Here is a 23,407-nt window from a genome sequence, read left to right as displayed (position 1 = left end):
AAAAAACTAAATTTATCAAAAACATAACCTAGTAATTACTAAAAAATAATCAAGTATAATAAGGTAATAAGTAGGGGTGTGAAAAAATAAAATAAATAAAAAAGATTCACGTATGTATTCACGTATGTGTTATATTTATATTTTATATATATATATATATATATATATATATATATATATATATATGTGTGTGTGTATTATATAAGACAATTTTCAAAACTGATTAATTTCCCTAGAATCAATATTTTTTATTTTACCAATGATTCACCAATGAGTCACATTCACATTCTTCTTAGAAAACATTTTTTAGCAACGTCTCATGATATTGTCTCTAGAAGTTTATTATTCAACTTTTGCTTTTGTTAAATAAGGAAAAGAAAATCCCAATACGTCTAGAATCACAATAAATGAAAATCGCAATGCAATCGGCACCCATGTATTGTGAAAGAATGGAATCGGTACAAAAGCATATGGTCCCAGCTCTAGTAATCAATAATGAAAACAACCGTCAATAGCACCTCCTCCCTCTGCCACAGGCATGTATGTGCTTTACCAAAGAGGTCAGAAGTCAGCGTCGGCTGAACAGTGCAACATGTGGGTGAGTTAAGAGTTCCGTTAAGACAGACGAGAATACAAACACGCAGCTAAGGCCATGGGCATAAATAAAAAAGAAAAAAACAACCTCAGATGGGGTAGGTCCTGACCCAGCCGGTCCTGAGCTGTCTGGAACTTCCTGTTGTGCTCGGACTTACCTTTTTGTGTCTTTACTGTCCTCTGCTGAGGGCTTCCTCTCTGCACTCGTCTTTTTCTCCCCTTCCCTCTCCTCTGCTTTCTCCGTCTTCACTACAGCTTTTCTTGGAGCTATTGAATTAAAGTAAAGATTTTTAATAAAAGAAGGTGAGGGTGGAGCAGGGGTTGGGGTAGAGAAATATTTTGCTTGTCTTTCCTAACTGATAAAAGCATAGAACATTTACGGACACTTTTCTTCTTCTTTTTTGTATGCAAGCACAGAGCTATGCAAATTCCTCCTCACCAAAGAAACTGCTGATGGGGGCTTTCTTGGGCGGCTCCTTATCTTTCTGCTCTTTTGCTTCTTTCTGCTTTCTCGCCGTTTGACTTTTTGGGCTCCCTTCTCGCTCTTGCGTGTCCTTTTCAACCGCCTCCTTCTTCTTGGCAGCGGCAGGCCTTTTCTCATCATCGGTCTTCTCCTTTGCTTCCTCTTCATTTTCCGCCCCCTCAGCTTTTTTTCCCTTCTCATCAGAGCTCGTTTGCTTCACCCGCTCCTCCTCCTTGGCCTTCTCTTCTTCCTCTCTCTTCTTCTTCTTCACCTCCTCCTCATCTGGGCTGTTAGCTACGGCCACTGCCTTTTCAACTCTCTCTTCCTTTGCATCCTCCTCCATGGGCTCATCTGTGTTCCCTGCACAGAGTGAGACAGAAAGGGAGTGGAGTCATTGAAGAGCTAAATGTCAGCAGGTTTACTGAGGGCGACCCAGCTTTTATTTCTTTCTTTTTTTGCAACCCCGTGTTTGAAGATGGTTTTTCAAAACAACAGCCTTCTTCAATAAAATGCTGCAGGTTTTATTTTTGAGGTTTCCTTTTCACCCGAGAGTCGGGGAAGGGAGAAATGACTATTGACAAAGCTGTATTGCCGAGTCTCAGCACACAGAGCTGGGGTCATGATATGGCTGGGCGAGGAGACAGACATCAAACTTTCATTTTCTCATCCGCAAGTTAAAATGACTGATGGACTCGACTGGCAAGTCCAACAGTCCTTTTTGGTACTTTACCGGCCAATTTATAAATAAAAAAAATAAAAAAAGAGAGGGGACATTTTGTCTGCTGTGCTACTGCAACTTCTGCTACTTGGGCAGAGTGATTAGCGCAACACATGAAAAGCACCGTTGTTACTCACTCAGGGTATATACAGAAATCCTGGAGATAAATTCAATACCTTTTAATACCATTTTTAATACCTTCTCAATATAAACCAACACGCCATTGAGTTGCAGGTTTATACGGCAACACGTTTTCTAACCATTAAACAGAGTTTGAGATTTATAAAACTACACCCTCTAGGCCAGGGGTGTCAAACTCATTTTCACTAAGGGCCACACTGGAAAAAGAGCATCACACCAAGGGCCAGACATGTATAGAGTTTATTGACGTGCTTTTGTTACTGCAGGTCCTTTTTTTTTTTTTTTTTTTACAGTTTGGTAGTTTTTTTTTCCTCATTTTTGATGTATTTGTTCAGACTTTTTTGTGGCTTTCTCAGACATTTGACACCTTTTTGTAAATTTGTTGCTTTTTCCGACATTTTTGTATGCTTTTTTTTTTTTTTTTTTTTTTTTCATGAAGTCCTACAAAAGTCAGCAAAAAGGTTCCTCAGCCATCATAGAATTTAGCAAATCAAGCAAAACAACCTGTTTCACAGCCTGAAAATGAAAACTCTCTGCCTCTGGGGGAATTTCTGATTCTCAGAGTTGCCAAATCTTAGCCATATTCTGCTTTGAATGACAGGTAATTGCAATTTTAAAAACACTTTCCTGTGTTTTTGGTTTGGCGCACAACTAGGCGGGCCAAAATCTATTGTGAACCAAAATTGATATACGGGCCGGATGTAAATCTGCAACGGGCCGGATTTGGCCCGCGGGCCTTGAGTTTGACACATGTGCTCTAGGCCAATAGAACAACGCAGATAGGGAAAGTCAACAGAATAGATTAGACTCACTGACTTTGGAAACATCTTGCAACCCTAACCAATCTTGCATTTATTCCACCTTTAAAATAAAATTAATAGATAAAATTATAAATTAAAGCAGTTCAAAGAAACAAGCATTCACTGATGCCCTTATAACCACTTAAAACTAAGTGAACCTTCTTCTGTATATACAGACACCCAAATGAGTACACGTAGAAATGAGGCAAGTGAAATACAAGAAAACAGACATACATACAGACAAGCATTCACCGTTTGAACTTGTGATGCCATTCTAACCACTTGAAACTAAGTGAACCTGTGATCTCATGGCAACTGCTTTTTCTTCCCCACTAGGGGTGCATACCGCTCAAAACTAACATGGAAAACGTAGCTAGTAATGTTCACTCAGCGTTTTGTTTTGTTGTTAAATTGGGTGTAAAATGAGCGGTGACGTTAATCACCGGTTTCAGGTAACGGCACCGTCTATTTGCTGGTTTTAAGCTAAAGGTCGGTAGCTAACATTAGCAGATAAGCCCGTTGACAGCGACGTTATTGTTCATATTTTGGCACAATCAATGTTTCTGACCGTAGTAGTAGTGGTCATTGTGACTGAAAGTGTGATGTGAGATGTTAAAAAGAATCTACACGCCGTTTTAAAGTAACGTTACTTTTTGAGGTTCAACACCCCCACTGCTGAAAACCATTCTAGAGGAAACACTGTCAACCATCACAGCCTCTACATCGAGAGCTAGGAGCACATAGTAGATTTTTTCAGAACTTGTTCAAATAAATTATTTACGTAAAAGCAATGACACTTCCACACTGTTAAGAGAATGCACAAAACCATTTCAGTGTCTACTGATGCCTATATCACGCACCAACTATGGCAGACAAGCAAAGTAGTCGTGGTACGGTAGCTGGGATGTGCCAATCTGGGGAGTGAATGTGATGAAATTGCTGAAAAGAGACTTATATTTTAAAGGGTATTTGCCTGTTGTATATCCAAATTCTTGTGTGCATCACTGGACTTTTTCCTGGGAAGGTAAAGAGAGCATTTATGCTAGAGAACCTCTGTGAATGCTTTGTTTAACTAAAACTGCAGGTAAGTTAAGCTGGTGCCTTGCAATACAGTGCTGACAGACACTGTGGCCACTTATCCACTATACAACACCATGCAGACTTACAACAACTCCCCCCTCCCCCCCAATGAAACAGAACTGACACTGTGCTGCAACAAGAGTTACTATATAGGCTAGGGGTGGGGGAAAAAAATCGATACAGCATAGTATCGCGATATTTTTCGTGGCAATACTGTATCGATACACAGACGCCAAGTATCGATCTTTTATGATATATGTGTTGGTCAGTTTGTCTGCTTGACAATCACATTTTGTGAGATGAACAAACAGAGAAATGTATCTTTTTAGATACAACAGATGTTGACAAAATTGTCCTTTCGGGACATCATTTGAAATTGGGGAAAAATCTGAAGTTGGAAAAAAGGTAATACATTGCAATATATCGCAGAATATTGCAATATGTTTAAAATCGCAATAATATCGTATCGTGACATAAGTATCGGGATGATATCGTATCATGAGGCCTCTGGTGATTCCCACAACTAATATAGGCCAACTTTGATCTTGACATATAGGCTAAGCATTCTGTAGCAAATAACAATAAACCCACTATCAATTACATTATCTTAATGCAGTGTAACTACTTCAGCATGTAAATAATGCACCTAAAATACAAACGTTCTCCGACATGCACTCTAACAATGCAGCCCTATTTCTGATACCGTGGGGGGCAGAAATGTTGCCGTGGGGGGCCGCCACGGTCAAATCGACAAAGAGGAAACACTGACATATGCTTTATACACACACAGCGTATTACCTTGATATGAATGGCTGGGGGAGAATGTCCGTGTTGCGGTGATGAAGAAACTATGTTGTTGCAACATTTATGCCAAAGCTAGTACTGGCAAGAATTGTATTTGATATTGTAAAACAAAATAATTTTTAATGGATTTTGTCACTTCTATAGTTTTTTTTCAATTTTGAAAATAAGATAAGAGCCATCATTTTTCATATATTAGACTGGGATGACTGTGGGAACAGTTACATTTCAATCAGATGTATTTGTCTACTTAATATATATCTCTATATGTATGTAAGTCTATCTATCTATCCATCTATCTATGTTAAAGTGTATGTTAGAGTATTTATTACACAGCAAATGTTGTACACAAGTTTGCGCAATGACATTAAATCTATCTATTCTAATACAAATGTGCAGTTCTTTATTTCCAAATAGTCTAATAATCATGTATTATTGATTGCATTTGTGCAACTTCACAACTTTGAAAAATGTTCCATTCTGACAAGACTTTTCAGACTCACAGCAAAAGTGAAGGCGTACCTGTGCCACTGGCGCTGTTCTCCACACGGGCGCGTTTGTTTTGCTGACCCTGCTCCTCCTTGGCCTCTGCTTCATCTTTCTGACTCTCACTGCCGCTCCTGCTCTCATCCAGCTTCCTCTTGGGGAACATCTTCCTCGCTGCACACGGGAGGACGGGCGTTCAATTAAAAAGGGAGGAGGAGGAAAAAAGAAAAACAGTGAGGGGCATCCCAACTGAAATTATGTCGTGATCAAACAGAAAGAGGATGTGGAGATGAAAACAGGACGTCTACTCTCGTACTGCGGATGTAGGGCCAAAAAAAAAAAAAAAAAAAAAGAATCACAGATAGGTACTTTCATAATGAAAACACTAATTCCATCCTGAAAGATATTATGCAGCACAGCAGCTTAGGGTTTCAGTGTAATTTCCCTCTCTAATTTTATGCAGCAGTGTTGCTTGAGGGTAATTTTAGTTTTGGTTCCGCATGCGCCTCTGTTTTGGTCCTTGGTAGGGTTCTAGGCACAGGTAGCACCGCTGATGGTTTTCTTCTAGATATATTATAATGAAAGCATTAACCCAGGACATTAAGAATGCAATTGCAGGTCAAATTAGCGTTATTTTAGTGATGTTTTTTCCTCCAGTGGTGATGGTGGCGGGGCTCTTACTGTGGCAATGCACCACGCAGTCATCAAACAGACACAAAGAGAATGGGAAGATGGCAAGATAATGAGCCGCTTCCCTGCTGCAAAAGTAGGATGAAGGAAACAAAGTGAGAGAGGAGGTGCTTCCCAAATGAAAACAAAGCTGCAATACTAGAAATCTGTATAGCTCCAAGTAGCTAAAATTCTCTATTCAGAATCCTACATTTGACATGAAAAAGTACAGAGAGTACAAAGCCCCACTTAAAAGCACTTGGCCGATCTATTTTACGTTCAATGAAGTCGGTTACGCATACATCTTATTTAAAATTCACCGATAATGAACATGTATGGCAGAGAAAAAACAGCAGCAACGTTCTTCTCATGCACATGTGAAATGTTGGAGCGATAATGCATCATAATCGCTATTTTTTTTTTTAAAGAAAGTCACCAAAAGCCTGCAACCCAGAAAGGAACCAAATAAAGATTGACTATCAGCTACAATAACAACAAGATATGCTCTGCTGGTTCCATTAAAGCCCAGTCAGCAGAAATGATACACCACAAGACAACGCAACGATAATAACATTATCACAATGCAAGCACACACGGAAAAATAATGATATTGGCCTGTAGATTGTGTACGCGTGGTTCAGCAGATGAGATAAATGAAAAATAATGCAACCCAATCTAGACTACTGGTTGTCAGTCTAAAGGGTTGAAGCCCTTCCAGAGAATCAAGAGATTAATGAAACAAGAGGGGGGAAAGTGCACTTAGCTGCTTTCTGGAGAACAAACCTCTCATGCATTCAGTTTGTGATGAATGTCTTGTTTTTCCTCATTGTGAAATAATGAGTATTTTGGAGCCATTAGACTCCTGCTAATAAGTAATCAAGTAAAACAGCTCGAGGCAGAAGAACTATCAATCCTCGGCTGGTGTCAAAGTTCGAAAAATGCTGCAATTTTGGAGACACCACACCACAGATTTAGAGTAAGCCTAGAATGGGGAAAAACTGAAAAAAAACAAGTAGCTCAAATGGGATCAGATACTGACCAGTCTTGCGTTTAACGATGCCAGAGGGGGAGATGGAGTTTGGGGTGCCGGGAGTCCCGGGTGAAGCCGAAGAAGCTGGGGTGGCTGGAGTAGTGGGAGTTACAGGGGCGGCCGGGGCAGGTGGAGGAGACAGGGGGGTGGGAACTGCCGTAAAGACAGCATCCTTCTGAAAAACACAAGCAGTGTTGGTAATGGTGTTAAGAATCACTGTAAAGAGAGGCAGCAGAAACAAAGGCTCAAATGGCTAGAATTACTGCATCCTTTTTTTAAATTACATTAACATCTTGACTATTTTCATCTTGAGCTGACATCAAAATCCCAGGAACCGACAATGACAGCTGTCCAAAACAAAATTGGCCTGGATCACTGTGGACGGTTTGTATCACCCACCCTCAGTGTGGCAAGAATATTCACTTTTTATAAAGGTCCAATATGTAATATTTTTACTGTAATAAATCCAAAAATGACCCCAAAGTGTCATCAGATATTAAGGAAACATGCTAAGTTGAAATACTATCTTTTCTGACAACAATGCTAATGCCAGTATTTTCTCCTTTTGAAATTTCCATTCCGTGACGGAATTTCTATTGGTGTTTTGGCCTGTGTGTTGGTATCAACTGCCCAGTTTGACAGCCAGGCCAGGTTGCCAGATATACCTGTAAAAACGTAAACCCAGCGCACTACACCTAAAGGTCGCATCCAATAAAGGTCTCCGGCCTTGTCCCTTACGCACAGAGATTTCTCCAGTTTCTCTGAATCTTTTGATGATGTTATGCACTGTAGATGATGAGATTTGCAAAGCCTTTGCAATTTGACGTTGAGGAACATTGTTTTTTAAAGTATTCCACAATCTTTTTACAAATTGGAGAGCCTCTGCCCATCTTTACTTCTGAGAGACTCTGCTTCTCTAAGACATACCTTTTATAGCTAATCATGTTACAGACCTGATATCAATTAACTTAATTAGTCACTAGATGTTCTCCCAGCTGAATCTTTTCAAAACTGCTTGCTTTTTTAGCCATTTGTTGCCCCCGTGCCAACTTTTTTGAGACCTGTAGCAGGCATTACATTTTAAATGAGCTAATTAAGTGGATAAAATTGTAACATTTCTCAGTTTAAACATTTGCTATGTTATCTAGGTTCTATTGTGAATAAAATATTGGCTCATGTGATTTGAAAGTCTTAGTTTTCATTTTATTAAAATTTAAAAAATGTCCCAACTTTTCTGGAATTCGGGTTGTAGATTGCGTATGTTTACACTTTGAATTTCGTCATGGCATTTATATAACACATACTCTATGCTCTTCCAAAGTTAGCGTTTTTGACCAATTTCAACTTAAACAATTTCTCTTCAGGGCAGCGGCATTTCGGTAAAACAGTAACCCAGAAAGGGTGACTTTGCGCTGGCCGCAGAGCCCCGCTGGCCTGCAATATCTCTGTACCCGAGTAGCAGTGCTTCGGTTGTAGCCTACTTCCACCCAATATAGTCCCAAGTCAGTATCTGCCTAGGAAATCATCTAGTCTTAATCTGCATTGCTATTTTTACTTGTGAATACGCAGGCCACAAGAAGTAATTAGGTTTTGTTTTTGTTGGGTCACTTTTACTCACGACATGCTAAACGGCAACAAAGGATTCCATTCATTACGCTAAGCTAAACTAAGCTAGCGGTGGCGGCGCCGGACTAAGACAATACATGCACTGATACAAAAATGCATTTGCCCACCTATATAAATATAGAGGAGACAGTGAATAACCCTTTTTCACCAAACGGTGGCGTATTCCTTTAAGAAAAGTCATACAATGGCCTGTCAACATTGAGGAGCTGAAAGCCAAACAGAAAATCTCAACAAAATCTATCAGTCAAAGTATCTTAGCAAGTGTTGCAAAACAATACTGCAAACCCTGAAGGACACACACCTCCATCACTGAGGAAACAAATCTGTTGTTCAGTGAAGCGCATCGCTGAGAGAGGGCTGCTAGAAGGAAAGAAAACCAGAGGAGGCAGGGAACACTATAGCAGGCATGCTGGCAACCACTGCTAAAAGTCAGTGTGAGGCCTGTACTGCACATCAAATGTCTCAATAGTTCCAAGTACTCATTGTTGTGGAGTTGTTCTTGCATAAACTAAAATCTCCACAATCCCTTATATAAGCCATTAACAACTATGCAAGACCACCTGAGCATCATGGCAAAAGGCTGGTAATGTACATGTAGCTGGTACTCTAAGGGATCATAATAGGGCTGCATGATATAAGGAAAATATGCGATATGTGATAACGTTGTTGAATATCACGATAATGATTATTACCTGCGATACATAGACAGATATAGTGTACTTGGTTCCACTGCTTTCAGTATCCTGCTAAAATACAACAAATTAATTGTTGAATTTAAAAAAAAATGAAATCATTTCAAACATTCTTCTATTGAACAAATTGAACTTTTTTTTTTTTTTTAATTAAAAATTGTTCTTTATACCAGGTATCCCAACCAGAGAAAGTGAAAATTTGAGACTGACTCAGCTTTTGGATAAACGGAACCAGCGTTACACTGTGGTGGCCAATCATGTAGCCGTAGATCAGACTTGTTGGTGTGTTTTGAGACAGCGTGAGAGTCCCGTACAGGAAACATCACTGCCTCTACCACTTCCACAAGAAATGCAAGCACTGAACTGTCCCCTCTGCCTCTTTTGTTTGTCTCTCAGTGAAATGAAGCTGCCTTCAAGTGCGGTCGGAAACTCGAGATCTATAAACGATCTGACAGAAAACAATATTTGTGAACTAGAAAATGCATTTCCTGCAGAAAATGAGTGGGAATGCTGAATAGCTGAATTGTTAAAGCTAAACTGGATAAATAGCTTAAAAAAAAGTTGAAGTGAGAATAGTTGAAAAAGTGGAAATCGTTTTAATAAGTATGGATTTTATTAAAAAGTTAAAAGCTGACGCTAATCTGAACCATTGGCTTTAAAAGTTGAATATGACTAAAGATGTAGAACATTGTGAGGTCCGAGTATATTTTCTAACTGACAATGACTCACATGCAGAAATATGAAACAAATTGTATGAAAAATCTTAAAGCTCAAATACATTGCACTGCTGAAACATCTGGAACATTTTCAGAGTTGGAAGCTAAACTGCATTACCTACATAAGTGAAGAGCTTGTTAGAAAAGCTGGAAGCTGAACTGTAATACTGTTAAAGAAGAAAATTGAAATAAATTGCCTGAAAAGGCTGAAAGAAGAAATACTTTGTATTATTATCAGACATATACACTGCATAGAACGAAAAAGCATCAATCTAGCTGAGATGAGATGTGAAATATATTAGGTGAAAAGAATGGGGCTGAACAAGAAGAAAGAGGAAAGAGAGAAGGAGAGAAATAGAGAAGAAATAAGAGCATGACAGAAGAGATGGGAGAAGAGAGAAAGAGAATAAAGAGGAGAAAGGAAAAAGAGGAGAGGAAAGAGTAAAGATAGAAACATTGAGAAAGAGAGCAACTTTGACTAAAAAGGCTGAAAGTTTGAATATTTTGTATTATTATCAGCCAGATCCATTGGGTAGAACAAACAAACATGACCCTAAAGAGCTGAGAGGTGGATATATTGCCTGAAAAGAAACAGGCTATATACATGGATGAAATCACAAATCACAAATTACCCTGGAGGGAGAGACAGAAGGAGGAAGGGAGAGAGGGAGTGAGAGAGAGGAAGCCAGGGAGAGAGAAGGAGTGATGGAAGGAGAGAGAGAGATTGAGAATGATGGAGGGAGGGAGGGAGAGACAGAGAAAGGTTGAGGGAGGGAGAGAAGGACAGAGGAAGACTGAAGGAAGGAAGGAGGGGAGCAGAGGAGGGAGGAAGACAGAGAAAAGAGAAAAGAGGGAGGGAGGCATAGAGAAAGAGAGGGAGACAAGAGGGAGGGATACAGACAGAGGGAGGGAGACACAGACAGATAAGGAGACAGACAGACAGACAGACAGAAGTGGAACGCAAATTACATAGACTGATGATCATAGTTAGTTGAATACTACAGTATTAAAGTGGACTGTGAAAGGATTGTCATGGCTACTAAGGGCCTGTGGCCATGTTTATAAACATCTCTTTCATCTGTTAATGATAGCACCTGGTCTTAATACGTCTCCTGTAGTACACCGCAGCAATTCAGACACTGAGAGCAAGCTCTCAAATAAAGGCTCAGAATGCAAACACGATAACTGCTATCAGTCAAATGACTTCATCCTGAGCACCACAAGGCCTTTGTGAACGTAGTGGTATAAAAACTATATGGATAAACGTAAAAATGTGGGCATATCAGCGATTTAAAAAAGTGGTTTGTTGTACTGTTCACTGGAAAATATGGAGGACTTTTATCATTGCAGCGGATGGAGGAAAATTTGTTACGCTCATCATTTGGAAGCTTGCTGAGCCCAAAGTATAAGACATATCGCTTAACTGAGCACATTGTCTGAAACTATACAAAAATACCTATATTTTGATGTATAAATTGTGTATGACAAGTAAAAATTGTGGGTGTACGAGCAATTTATAGAGAAGGGACAAAGAATTTTTCAAAGCTTCACCCTCTGAATCATGACATCACTCTAACCAGCTACATACACACTCACTATGAACACAAAAAAATCCTGAAAAGATCACTAAACTTAAACAGCTTTTTCACAAAAACTGTAAAAGATATCAAACTGAAAAGTAGACCCCGGATAGCTGAATATTTTGTGAACATTTTACATTTTTAAGTTACGCTGAGCCAAAAAATGTACGGAATAAAAAAAATGGCCGACACGAATAACAATAGTTGGAATGCTGTTGAACAGCATTCCCACTAATTACAGGGCTCCACACTAACTTTTTGCCTTGGTTGCACTGGTGCGCCTAACTTTTTTTATTTAGGTGCACCAGCACAAAATTTAGGTGCACCCAAATTTTTCCTCGCATCGCCGTAACGCTGAATGGCAATACACGATATATAGCTCTGTATTTTTTTTACAAAGTGGGCTAAATGTTCAGTTTTAAGTCAAAGCGACTTTTCACAAGCTCTTTTATTAAAACAGTTTGTGATTAAAATAAAATGCAAAGACAGGGTTTCCTTTACCAGTTTGAAAATATACAGCTGCAACTAGGGGTGTCCCCGACTAAGGATTTACACATTCAAATCAGAATTGTCGAATCTTTCTATAGTCGACTGATAGTCAAATCATCTATGTGTGTGTGTGTGTGAATGGGTTGGGAGGGGCACGACACTAGTCAGCAGGAGGGTAACATGTAAACCGCAGGCGCGTATGGACGCGTATTTTGCATCCGCCGCATGCATAACCGTCTCTCTTTTGGGAACTGTGTATCCTGGCTCAAGTGTGCACATTAATTCTTTAAAACCTTCACCGTCCACAACATTCACTGGCCTCATGTCGAGCGCAATAAACTCTGCAATTTTGTCCCCGATTTCTCTTTTCCTTTTCTCTGGCAATGGCGGTCTCAAATCTAGCTTTCTTTGAGTTAGTTTTGGCGCAGCTCCAGTACTACTACTACTAGATTAACTGCTTTTGTCAGTCACAAACTGTGGGTGGATCTAGAAAAAAGACTAACATATTTAAGTCCCAACATATGATATTGCTATTCGTAAATTATTATTATTATGATTATTGGTAATAAACTTACCCGTTTTAAGTGGAAAGCCATGTTTGTTGTTGACGAGTGGTAGGACATGAGCTGTTGGCACAACTTACATTTTACTTTTTTTGGATCATCTTTTACCATTTGAAAGTGCATCCACACTTTAGATTTTCTTTTTCCAGACATTAAGTAACGTTAATCCCTGCCGCCAAGATGCTCCTCGTCTGTCGCGGATCAGGGAAAGTGAAACTTAAATCTGTCACAGCGGTGGTTGGATTTACACACACACACGTAAAAAATATTTATTGAACGCTTCTTTCTTTCTTTCTTATTACGTTTTTTTTTTTTTTTTTTTTACAGCATCATAATTAAAGGCTGTATATAACTTAATATAACCGTACAAAACCAGTAGTTCTGTGTGAAATTAGACATTGAGCACCCCCATTTTGCCAAAATGGTATGATCCTCGTTTCATAATAACACCCGCGAAGATTCGACTGAGATTGGTGGTCGAATCAGGCTCCGCATATCGATGCATCGAATCTTCGACTATTCGGGGTCACCCCTAGCTGCAACACATGTACTGTAAATGAAAGTTATCTAAAATAAATAGCCTAGGAGAGAGATATAGATAGATAGATAGATAGATAGATAGATAGATAGATAGATAGATAGATAGATAGATAGATAGATAGTATAAGTTTTCAACAACAATAGACTGATTAAAAGAGAAAGAGGACGCCCGGATAGCTCAGTTGGTAAATATAGGTTTGACTCCGACCTGCGGCCCTTTCCTACATGTCATCCCCCCCTCTCTCTCCCCTTTCATGTCTTCAGCTTTCCTATCAAAATAAAGGCCAAAATCATTAGAAAAAAAAAAAAAAAAAGAACGACCGAAAGACAGAGGGAGTGTGATGGACTGAAGCATATGCTAGGCTACTCAGAGAGTGACGGCTGACTCATTAGCGGCGTTACACCCATCTTGTGTAGGCTATGAAATGTCTGTATCGTGAACTATGATCCAACTGAAGTTAGTTGCATTTAATAACTTCTAATGTGTTTTTCGCCGTGGCGGCCGCAGTAACACAGTTGCCAGCGGAAACACTGGTACCAATACAGGTTTCCCTCTCATACTTAACATTATACAGCTATGTTAATAACAATTAAAACTGAAGACAAATGTAAGGAGTTGGGACCGGCGGCCCTGTGTCTCTCCATGTTGCAGGTGAGCCGGCCGGTATGTGAGTGAATGGGAAAACCATGTGTAGAAATATAATATTGAAAAGGTGATGCATCGTTATATTGAATCAATTTAAATCGTTGACAGGATAATCGGAATCGAAGTGAATCATGAGACCAGTGAAGATTCACACCCCTAATGTGTACATTCAAAGTTTGTTTTAGTCGTGCAACAGAAAACTCAGATTGGACAGATGTCTGAATTTACCCTGCAGAGATCTGAGGAGCAGTTAACCATAGTCCTCAGAAATCCACTGGAGTTTAAAATGGCAACGCAAAGGACAACGGGGCTAAAAGGAGGGACATCTGGCGGAATTTCCGGCAGCACCAGAGCAATCCCGGAAGTGGTATGTCGTGGATACGACAGACAAAAAATAAAATTTTACAATAAAAGAATCTTTCTGCTTGGATCCGTAAAACTTGTGATTGGCCCTCCAAGTCTCCTTTATTCCTGATTATTGAAACCCAACCTCGGAAATGCTGTCTTCATGAAGTCCTCCATTTGTGATGGGCATTTTGAACATTTTCTTTGGCACGTTTTTACTGACCAACAATAAATCGCCAAAAAAAAAAAAAAAAAAAAAAAAATGAATCACCGATGATCACAGTTGCTACGCTACATTTATCGCTGTTGGAGGTGCTCCGTGTCCAATGGTACAAGAGTGCGTGTATTAGTACCTTGTCACAAAAAAGATATTCAATTACTGAAACCACGTATAAAGTGATGTGGGGTAGGTCGTGCTGACAAACACCATGTATCCATCATAATCTCTTTCCTCAAAACAGCAAATAATGAATAATTGCTGACATATTACGCACTAAATGAGCGGGCCGGTTAGGAGGTGTTGATCAAAACAACAGGTGGTGGAGAGCCAGCCAAAGCCCATAATCAGGTCTTTTTCATTATGTGGTTTATTGACAAATGTATTCAACATGGTGATTCACCGTACAATTACTGTGTCTTTGTGCGACAGTGTTTTTGCCACTAATGAATAAACAACAGGCCCTGATACGCCTACAGGAGCTCTAACAGTCCTATTAGATTCAGCTTGTGTGGGTACAATGAGGATTAAGAACATGTGATGGGTTACACACTGGCAGGTTTCCATTCATGTATTTACATGCGTATGCAGTAACATTTTAAAAAAAAGCTGGATGGAAATGTCAGAATTCGATAAAACTTTATATGCACACAAAAAAAAAAACCTTGCTTGAAGAAAAAAAAATGTTGTGATTACAGAGAAGTAACTCTAATGTCCAAAATTTAGGAAGTGTAAAGTGGCTTTTACCTTTTCTGTTTTACCAAGAGCTTCTTTGTCTCCGGGTCCCTTGGTGGCGACTTGCTCTTTAACGACCGGAGCGTCGTCATCGTCGCTGTCCAGGATCTGACGGCTGCGTTTGGCAACCTTCTTGGTGACGGTTGAATCAGCCTTCTGAACACCGTTCTGCACCTTGAGAGGGCTTTTCACAGGTCTGGAGATGAGCACACAAGAAATAAGTAAAGCCATAAGCTTCATTCATATGGTACCGTTTAGGGATAGACCAATTATCGGCCCTGGCCAATTATCGGGCCGTTTTTTGGCAGTTTGTAGATTATCTGCATCGCCGTTTTATTTGCCTGATAACCGATAAAGTTAATGAATTAAAAAGTGCACTACTTTGGCTCGGCTACAGCTCTGTGTCTGTCCCTCTGCTTCTTTTTCACTCACCACTGAGTCGGACTTAATGTCCCGCCCACAACACTATCTGACTATCATTTATTTAATAATTACTCAAAGCATTTAAACAAGGTTTTGTGTTGGAGTTTGTAACATTCCAAAATCTTAATTTAAAGAGGTTCATTTTCATTCACTGTAAATGCATATATGTTCCAAAAATCAGTTATCGGTTTCATTAACTACTAATAATCGGTGTTGGTTAGGGCTGGGCGATATGGACCAAAAGTCATATCCCGATATATTTTGGCTGAATATCGATATACGATATATATCCCGATATTTTTTTCCGCAAAGTGAGAGCAAATGTTCAGTCAAAGCCAAAATCAAATATGACATGTCACAAGTAGTTTCATAGAAACAGTTGCAAAATCAAATAAATAATAAACTGGTTTCTTCACCTGGTTCATGATTAAATGCTCAGCTGTTCAAATAATAAAATGTAAACCTAAATACTGTATAACAGGAGTACCTTTTTTTAAATCAAAGCTCCATATTTGTGATTCGTTCCAAAGGTCAATTAAGCTTTTGATATTAATATAATCTACTTTGTTCAAAATGTAATGCCTCATGCCTGTAAGCCTAGGTTTATAGTCCCATTCTTCCACTTGATACTGCTTCCACTTAAGTAAACTAAAAGATGAACTATCGACTACAAAACAAAGAAACTAATTAATGTGTTAATACAAAGAATATTTATTATGATTGGTTCACAGATCTGAGTCCAAACGGAAACTTCACCCTTCTGAACTAAGAGTTTCTGCTTCAAGGTGAAGTTTAAAACAGACTGAAATGTCCAGGCTCATTCCTCCACTATTTATTTCTGTATGTATTTATGCGTTACATGTAATTTTAACGGGCACTGAGCTCCAGATCCTGCAGCCGCAGACGGTCTCTGCTGCCCCGCTGTAGCTTCTCTCCGTCCGCCTGCCGCCGCAAACTTAGTGGAACTTTCCGCCCGATATCGACATACAGGTCGCCCTGGACTACGTGTAAGATCCTACCGATCACCAGTCTGTCTTTGGCTGGTCCGATTTGGATCAGCGGGGACCCGGCGCAGCAGCGAGGCAAAGCTGTGTTTTTCCCGGGGAAGAGACGCTGCGGCCGCCACGGAGCTCTCCGCCTCCCGCTGCCGCCGGAGCTCAGATTGCTGGTCAAGGCGGCATACATAATCATAAAACACATTGTCACCTGTTAAATGTTATTCATTGCTGTTTGTTCTTTTCATTTCCTCTATCGAACATAATTAAGCAGTACAAAAGTCCGGCATCTTTAGCGTTGATCTGAATGCTTCGGACCCCTGTTCCAAGATGGCGGCGGTTTTGACGTATGTTTAGAACCTCAAGGCGACATCTGTGTATATATCTATGGGAGCAAGGATCACATTTGAACTATATCGATATATGCGATATGGTCTAATTCCATATCTCATTTAAAAATATATCGATATATTTTTTATATCGATATATCGCCCAGCCCTAGTGTTGGTATCAGCTTTGAAAACCGAGTATCTAGTATAGTAGTAGAGTACCCTAGTAGCGTTCAAAAGCACAGCCACAACATTCTATAATATGTATTCTAGTAAGGATCAAGTCAATAGCAAGAGCAGTAGAATACAACAGAGTGTCAGACATATAAAATCACTGCTGAGTGAGTCATAAAAGAGAGGTCAAAGCAATGATGAAAAGACCATTACATAAACGCAAGAGTATTAAAGAGGGTTTAAAGACATGCATTAAAGATGATACAGTCTGCAGATAATGAACACTATCATCAAAGCAGCTATGAGATGCGAAACAGAAGTCTCTTTTGATTTTAACTACTACAAAAAGCTGTACTAAGCAACTAAGGTCTAGGATTCAGAGATAATTGCCCATATTCAAGCTGTCAGTTGAAGTTTCAACATAAAAGTATGTTTGAAATTAAAGGAGAATTCCGGCCAATTTTTACGTTAATCTTGATCGCTATAGCTACGCGAGTACTTTCGATAGAAAAAACCCCGACCCAAATCAGTGCAGGTAACACTGAAAAGCTGCAGCTACGTACTACAAGCGTCCCCTGAGCTAAAACGGCAGTGCTCGGGGCAAGTTTTAGAGTGCCTTTGTGCCTCTTAACAGACACAAAATGCAATTAATATGTCTGTGCCAGAAGAACAGGGCCCTTACGTGTCAACAAGATGCGTTTTCAACTCAGACATGGTTTAAATTCACCTACCCTGGTCCCTGTCTCGATCCTGCCAGTAGCTAGCTTGCCCTGCTAGCTGATAGCCGTTAGCTGCTAGCTGCCGTTTGGTGAGTGTATTCAGACAGGCTTCTGTGATAATCATCCCAAAAACAATCCACGGAGCGGTGGTGGTGTGGCTATATCCTCCAGAGGACAGGTCATGTCATGTCTTGAAGTGTATTCCCTAAAAAAAAAAAAAAACAATATTGCGGTAGTAGCTGTTAGCTGCTAGCAGCCCCTCGTGAGTGTGTGTACAGCCAGATAGCTGCTAGCCGTTAGCTGCTAGTTGCCGTCCGGAGAGTGTATTCAGCCAGGCATCTGTGCTAATCATCCCAATAAAAATCCACGGAGCGCCCGGTGGGTTGGTGGATATCCTGCATAGGACAGATCATGCCTTTGCAGCGAAAAGTTTAGATTATTTCCCCCTCAAAATAGGTAATTGAGCACTGTAGTGGTTATGACCATATCAGTGACTATGTAACTACATGGAAACGGGATAAACGATGTCTGTGGCTTGCACAGTAATAGCGTTACTGAAGCCTAGCTGTTGCATCGCGCGGTCTCCTGGGAATTCAGTTGTAGCAGAAAAAGGTAAACAGTCATTTGCAGATTGGAGCGTAGTGTGTGTGAAGAGTGAAAAGCGGAGTTGTTTATAACGGAAGAAGCTTGGAGTATGAAGAATATAGCAGATATGCAACACACGGAAGAGCCTTTTGCGTTTGATGGTCATCCTTATTTATTCGAACCAGAGTATACAGGCGAAGAACTAGCCTCAAGAGTTGGAAAGAACGAGACTGACAGAGGGGAAACAGGCAGATGAACTTGCTGCTCCAAGCACAAGCTAAAGGTAGCCTTCAGTAACTGGGGGACATAGCCACACCACCGGGCGCTCCGTGGATTTTTATTGGGATGATTATCACAGATGCCTGGCTGAATACACTCACCGGACGGCAGCTAGCAGCTAACGGCTAACAGCTATCTGGCTGTACACACTCACCGGAGGGCAGCTAGCAGCTAACAGCTACTACAGCACTATTGTTTTTTTTTAGGGGGGAATACACTTCAAGACGTGACATGACCTGTCCTCTGGAGGACATAGCCACACCACCACCGCTCCGTGGATTGTTATTGGGATGATTATCACAGAAGCCTGTCTGAATACACTCACCAAACGGCAGCTAACGGCTATCAGCTAGCAGGGCAAGCTAGCTACTGGCAGGATTGAGACAGGAACCAGGGTAGGTGAATTTAAACAATGTCTGAGTTGAAAACGCATCTTGTTGACACGTAAGGGCCCTGTTCTTGTGGCACAGACATATTAATTGCATATTGTGTCTGTTAAGAGGCACAAAGGCACTCTAAAACTTGCCCCGCGACCGCCGCTTTTAGCTCAGGGGACGCTTGTAGTACGTAGCTGCAGCTTCTCCGTGTTACCTGCACTGATCTGGGTCGGGGTTTTTTCTATCGAAAGTACTCGCGTAGCTATAGCGATCAAGATTAACGTAAACTTACGCCACTTATTTAACATCTACCCCAATGTCTTACAAAGCTAACGTTGTGTTCGTTTTCAATGTAAGGCATTTTTATGAACGTCACTTGTTTTGTTAGGAGGAGCAGCTAGCGAGCTATATGTCCCATTCAATAGAATGGGAAAAGATCGCTGCTAGCTAGCTACACTTTCGGCATAACTATAGTAGCTATATTTACAGTTTGAATTTCGTCACGGTACTTATATCACAGCTATCCCAAGGTCTTACAAAGCTAACAGGCCAGGCAGCGAGGCAGCTACACAGGCAGCACCGGCCACTGAACTCTGACACACAGTTGGAAAAAAATTGCAATTAGACATCAATTTTCGTAAAACGGCCCATATTTGACCTCTACATAGTTGATTTCTTGCATAAAAAAGTTTCAGATGTGAATTTTGTAATGGAATAGCAGAGATCTGCGCGACCTAGATTCAGTTGTGTAGCCTATGTAAATGTTGGGGTGTGACCGTTCTCTTAATACACCCATGGGCTTGACAAAGGTACAGGTCTTGGGATGCTTACGTAAACTTCCAGCCCGTTTTCAGCGGCAGTTTCAAAATATGAGATTTTCATAGTAAAGGGTTGTCAATGGGATTTTGAGCTTCTATGTATGTCCTATTTATCCACTGAACTGTCATTATTCAACTATGACAAGGTAAAATCGGTTTTGCATTCTATCACCCCTTTAACAATGTTAGGCTTTTACAAAATTATACTATAACTTTGGTTAGTGTTTAAGTGTTCAGAGCAGACTGTTGTCTCACCTTGTTATATTTTATTTACAGTTTGTCAAATGATATCAAAGACTCTACAACTAAAGATGGCACATTTCAAGCTGCGCCAATGGTATGAAATGGTATATACTACACTTCCTGTCTTATGTGTGGGCGTTGCATCGTTTGTAAGTGTAGTGAACGTTGTGCAGATAGATGAAAAGTTATATTTGCATCATTTAATCATATTTTCTTTAGCCAACATTAAATATTTACACATTTAAACTTGAAGCCATATCTAGCATGACAACCTTTTTTTTTTTTTTTTTTTTTTTATCTGTGGCGTTTGTGAACCTTAGTTGATGGTTGTTTAGCCTTGTGTCCAGATCTCACAAGAGTTTGTTGCAGAGACAGAAACAGGTCTGGAACAAAGTTCATATTCTCCTTATCTGTCCTTCTCAAAAAAAAAAAGTGTGTGTGAAAAAGTTCGGGAGATATGTTAAAAAAAAAAGGGTCCAATATTTACTTTTGTAACTATGGGGCGAAAGAATCGCTCATAATCTGTGTTCCCGTTCACTTCTTACACTCACCTGACACAGATACGGGAAACGACCAAGTTGGGGCACCTCAGTTATTAATAAACATCCATGGTTCTAAACCCTCTCTGATAATGTCAATCAGATTTTTTAGTCTATGCACATACAAGTGCACCTATGGCAACAGAGCCCCAATCCATATATAACAATTCCCAAATCCCAATTTAACCCTTTGTAACAACCTCCTATTCTGTGTGATTGAAAAAAAAAAAAAAGGTTTTACTTTTTCACTGGTCCATCTGTGGATTTCTTCTGCATATCCTTGTCTTTGCACTTGGGCTGAAAGAAGGATCTGATGGAGGAGGAAGAGAACAGTTAACGTTAATGGCCTAACGGGCGTTAGCATGCTTAACACCAGTGTATCATTAAAAAAAAAAGTAATACAGTCATTAAAACAGTATATTTTGCCGATGAAAGCTGATGTGTGTGTAACTTTAGGTTAGTGGGCTGGTAAGTTAGCTCAACGGTCAGAATTACGTTAACTTTAAGTGCGTAGCTGATGGTCATCTGCTAATTTAGCAGACAAAAGTTAAAGTTAGAGAGCCTTATTTAGCTAACGTTATGTAAGCTTAGTGTTACGGTATTTTTGTCTGGATCTGCTCAAACCTTTCCTTCCGTTGTGTCAAAACAAATAAGCTAGCTAACGGTTAAGGTTCAGTGTTAACGTTAAAGTTAGCACACACAGTAACGATACGTTATATGACAATAGTTGAGAGTATGGCGTTTCTGAATACCAAGTACGCAGATTGAGATATGTTTCCACTGTTAAAGCAAAGAGTGAATCCTTTACCCCATCAGACGTTGCAGACTAATGCATACTAATGCTAACTTAGTTAGCCCTAAAACACAGCTAATATTACATCCCTGTAGGCATTTTTAGAACCCTAAACACAACTCACAATACACTTAACTAACGTTAGCTGATGTTAGGTTTAGTTAGTTAACGTTAACTGCTAGCTAATAAAGATTCAAGCAGTCACCAAGCCAAAGATCCTTCTCTGACCAAGCTAACGCAACCACCAATAGCTGGCTAAATACAAACCATTCCTAGTTATCAACGTTGTACTTACGCGATGCTCCGCTGCATATTGTCTTCAAATTCGTCCTAAACCTGATAGATATTAGATTAAGACTAATGGTTAAATTACAGCACAGGATCCAACATCCACATACAAATACACCAACCAACTCCCGCGCTGCAGAATGACAAATATTCGGCGCCAAAGTGACATCCCAGCCAAAGATCGTCAAAAAGAAACGCGGAGTCACTCGTTAGCTAAGATCTGAGCCGTTTCCCGTTCTGCAAACTTGGTCATTTTGGATTTTGGTCTAGTCTTGCTAGACTTGGCACCGTGTAAAAAGGAAAAAGTAAACATGTAAGCCCTGACAAACAGTGAAACTGTGATACATACCATACCACCATTGTAATTCACTTATGTAAATGGTAAGGAAGTTCATTATGTTCAGGTGTCTTGATATTGTTAGCAATATTTAAAGATAACATATTGAATACAGAATGTGGTAAACAAAAAAACAGCATAATTTAGCCTATGCGTCTAATTACCGTAGATGCAATTTAATAATCACATACAATTTTCAAAAATCTAACCTGGTAAAACCTAAATTACAAAAACATATAATATTGTAATAACATCACAACGTTTATTTAAAATAAATACATAAACCAAGTTAACCCATATATTATAGTTTTACCAGTAAACTGATATGGAATTAGGGTGCCGTAACAGAGTGATACATCTGATTTTTTTAACACATCTCTGCTCTGACACTTTCCCGGGAAAAGCTGTGTTGTGAAAAGTTTGTGGGATGCCCAACATGCTACTGCCCCCTGCTGTGTCGGAGTGCAAACTGCAGACATCAGCGCCTGGTCCTGATGCTGCAAAGAAGACATGAAGGCTCCAGGTTTTCCCCCAGAAAAGTGGTTTTGCCCGGTTGCAGGTGTCTTTTTTTGACGAGGGCCCGGCTGGGGCCAGTCACAGATTGATGGCAGCATTAATGGAGAGCCCAATAGTTTCTGCGATAACAGAATCATGGATGGAATTGCGAAATTGAGAATTTAAAGGAACACGCCGACTTATTGGGACTTTAGTTTATTCACCGTATCCCCCAGAGTTAGATAAGTCCATACATACCCTACATACCGCCGTGCGTGTCGTAACTTTGTCTGACGCACCCACCGCCTTAGCACAGATCCTGGAGGTATTCTGCTCCATGTAGCCTACTGCTCCCAATAACCTGGTTACCTCGAGGATCTGTGCTAAGCTAGGCTAGGGTGGGTGCGTCAGACAGAGTTACGACACGCACGGAGATGAGAAGGGTATGTATATGGACTTATCTAACTCTGGGGGATAATAATAAGCTAAAGTCTCAATAAGTCGGCGTGTTCCTTTAAAAAAGCAAAACACAGATTCCATAGGGCCCTACATTAAGTCAGTGCTAAAAGCTAACTGGAGATTTTAAAATATGACCGTGTCAAAGTTTCTAACCGAGCCACCCCACTGTAACTAGTAGTTTAAAAGAACGTCTTAAAAATGCATTAAAAAAACTAAATCCCAGTGGCTTAGGCCTGGTGGGCCACCAGGCTCGAAAAAAACCCTGGGCTCCTTACATGAAAATTTCAGTGTCTGTTTATATGCATCATTTATGCAGCTCTGGTAATGAAGAAGGAGGGAGAATGCAAGACAAACAGCTGAATAATGTAAGTTGGGTGCAATGCTTTATTTACTCAAACGCAAGTACCATGTTGTTAATTGTTAACAAGTGCAATTCCCCTACTGTGCCAAGAAGTGCTGACAGAAGAAAAGTCGCTTCCTCAGTATTTCTATCAAACACACACACACACACACACACACACACACACACACACCATGGCCCAACTCAATAAATAAACTACTGTTCAATGACTTTAAAAAAGCAGTATTTGAGAGATTTGAGGAGGCAAAGCAGTCCATCTGTT

The 23,407-nt window shown here is 40.1% G+C and overlaps 1 protein-coding gene across 1 annotated transcript in view; it reads right to left on the bottom strand.

Annotated features, from left to right (window-relative positions):
- Positions 1-21,692, bottom strand: part of lig1 (ligase I, DNA, ATP-dependent) — a 70,019-nt gene extending 48,327 nt beyond the window's left edge. Inside the window, exons 1-7 of the mRNA XM_028593586.1 lie at positions 21,501-21,692; positions 20,654-20,722; positions 14,944-15,127; positions 6,792-6,957; positions 5,120-5,257; positions 1,034-1,417; positions 753-861 (exon numbers count right to left, since the gene is read on the bottom strand). Coding sequence (XP_028449387.1) covers positions 753-861; positions 1,034-1,417; positions 5,120-5,257; positions 6,792-6,957; positions 14,944-15,127; positions 20,654-20,722; positions 21,501-21,517 — 1,067 coding nt within the window. The 5' untranslated portion in view covers positions 21,518-21,692. The remainder of the gene's footprint in view (positions 1-752; positions 862-1,033; positions 1,418-5,119; positions 5,258-6,791; positions 6,958-14,943; positions 15,128-20,653; positions 20,723-21,500) is intronic.
- Positions 21,693-23,407: the final 1,715 nt, after the last annotated feature.

Source organism: Perca flavescens, chromosome 12, assembly GCF_004354835.1.
Source record: "Perca flavescens isolate YP-PL-M2 chromosome 12, PFLA_1.0, whole genome shotgun sequence".
In the NCBI taxonomy this organism is placed as follows: domain Eukaryota; kingdom Metazoa; phylum Chordata; class Actinopteri; order Perciformes; family Percidae; genus Perca; species Perca flavescens.
This window is presented reverse-complemented; position numbering and strand designations above follow the sequence as displayed.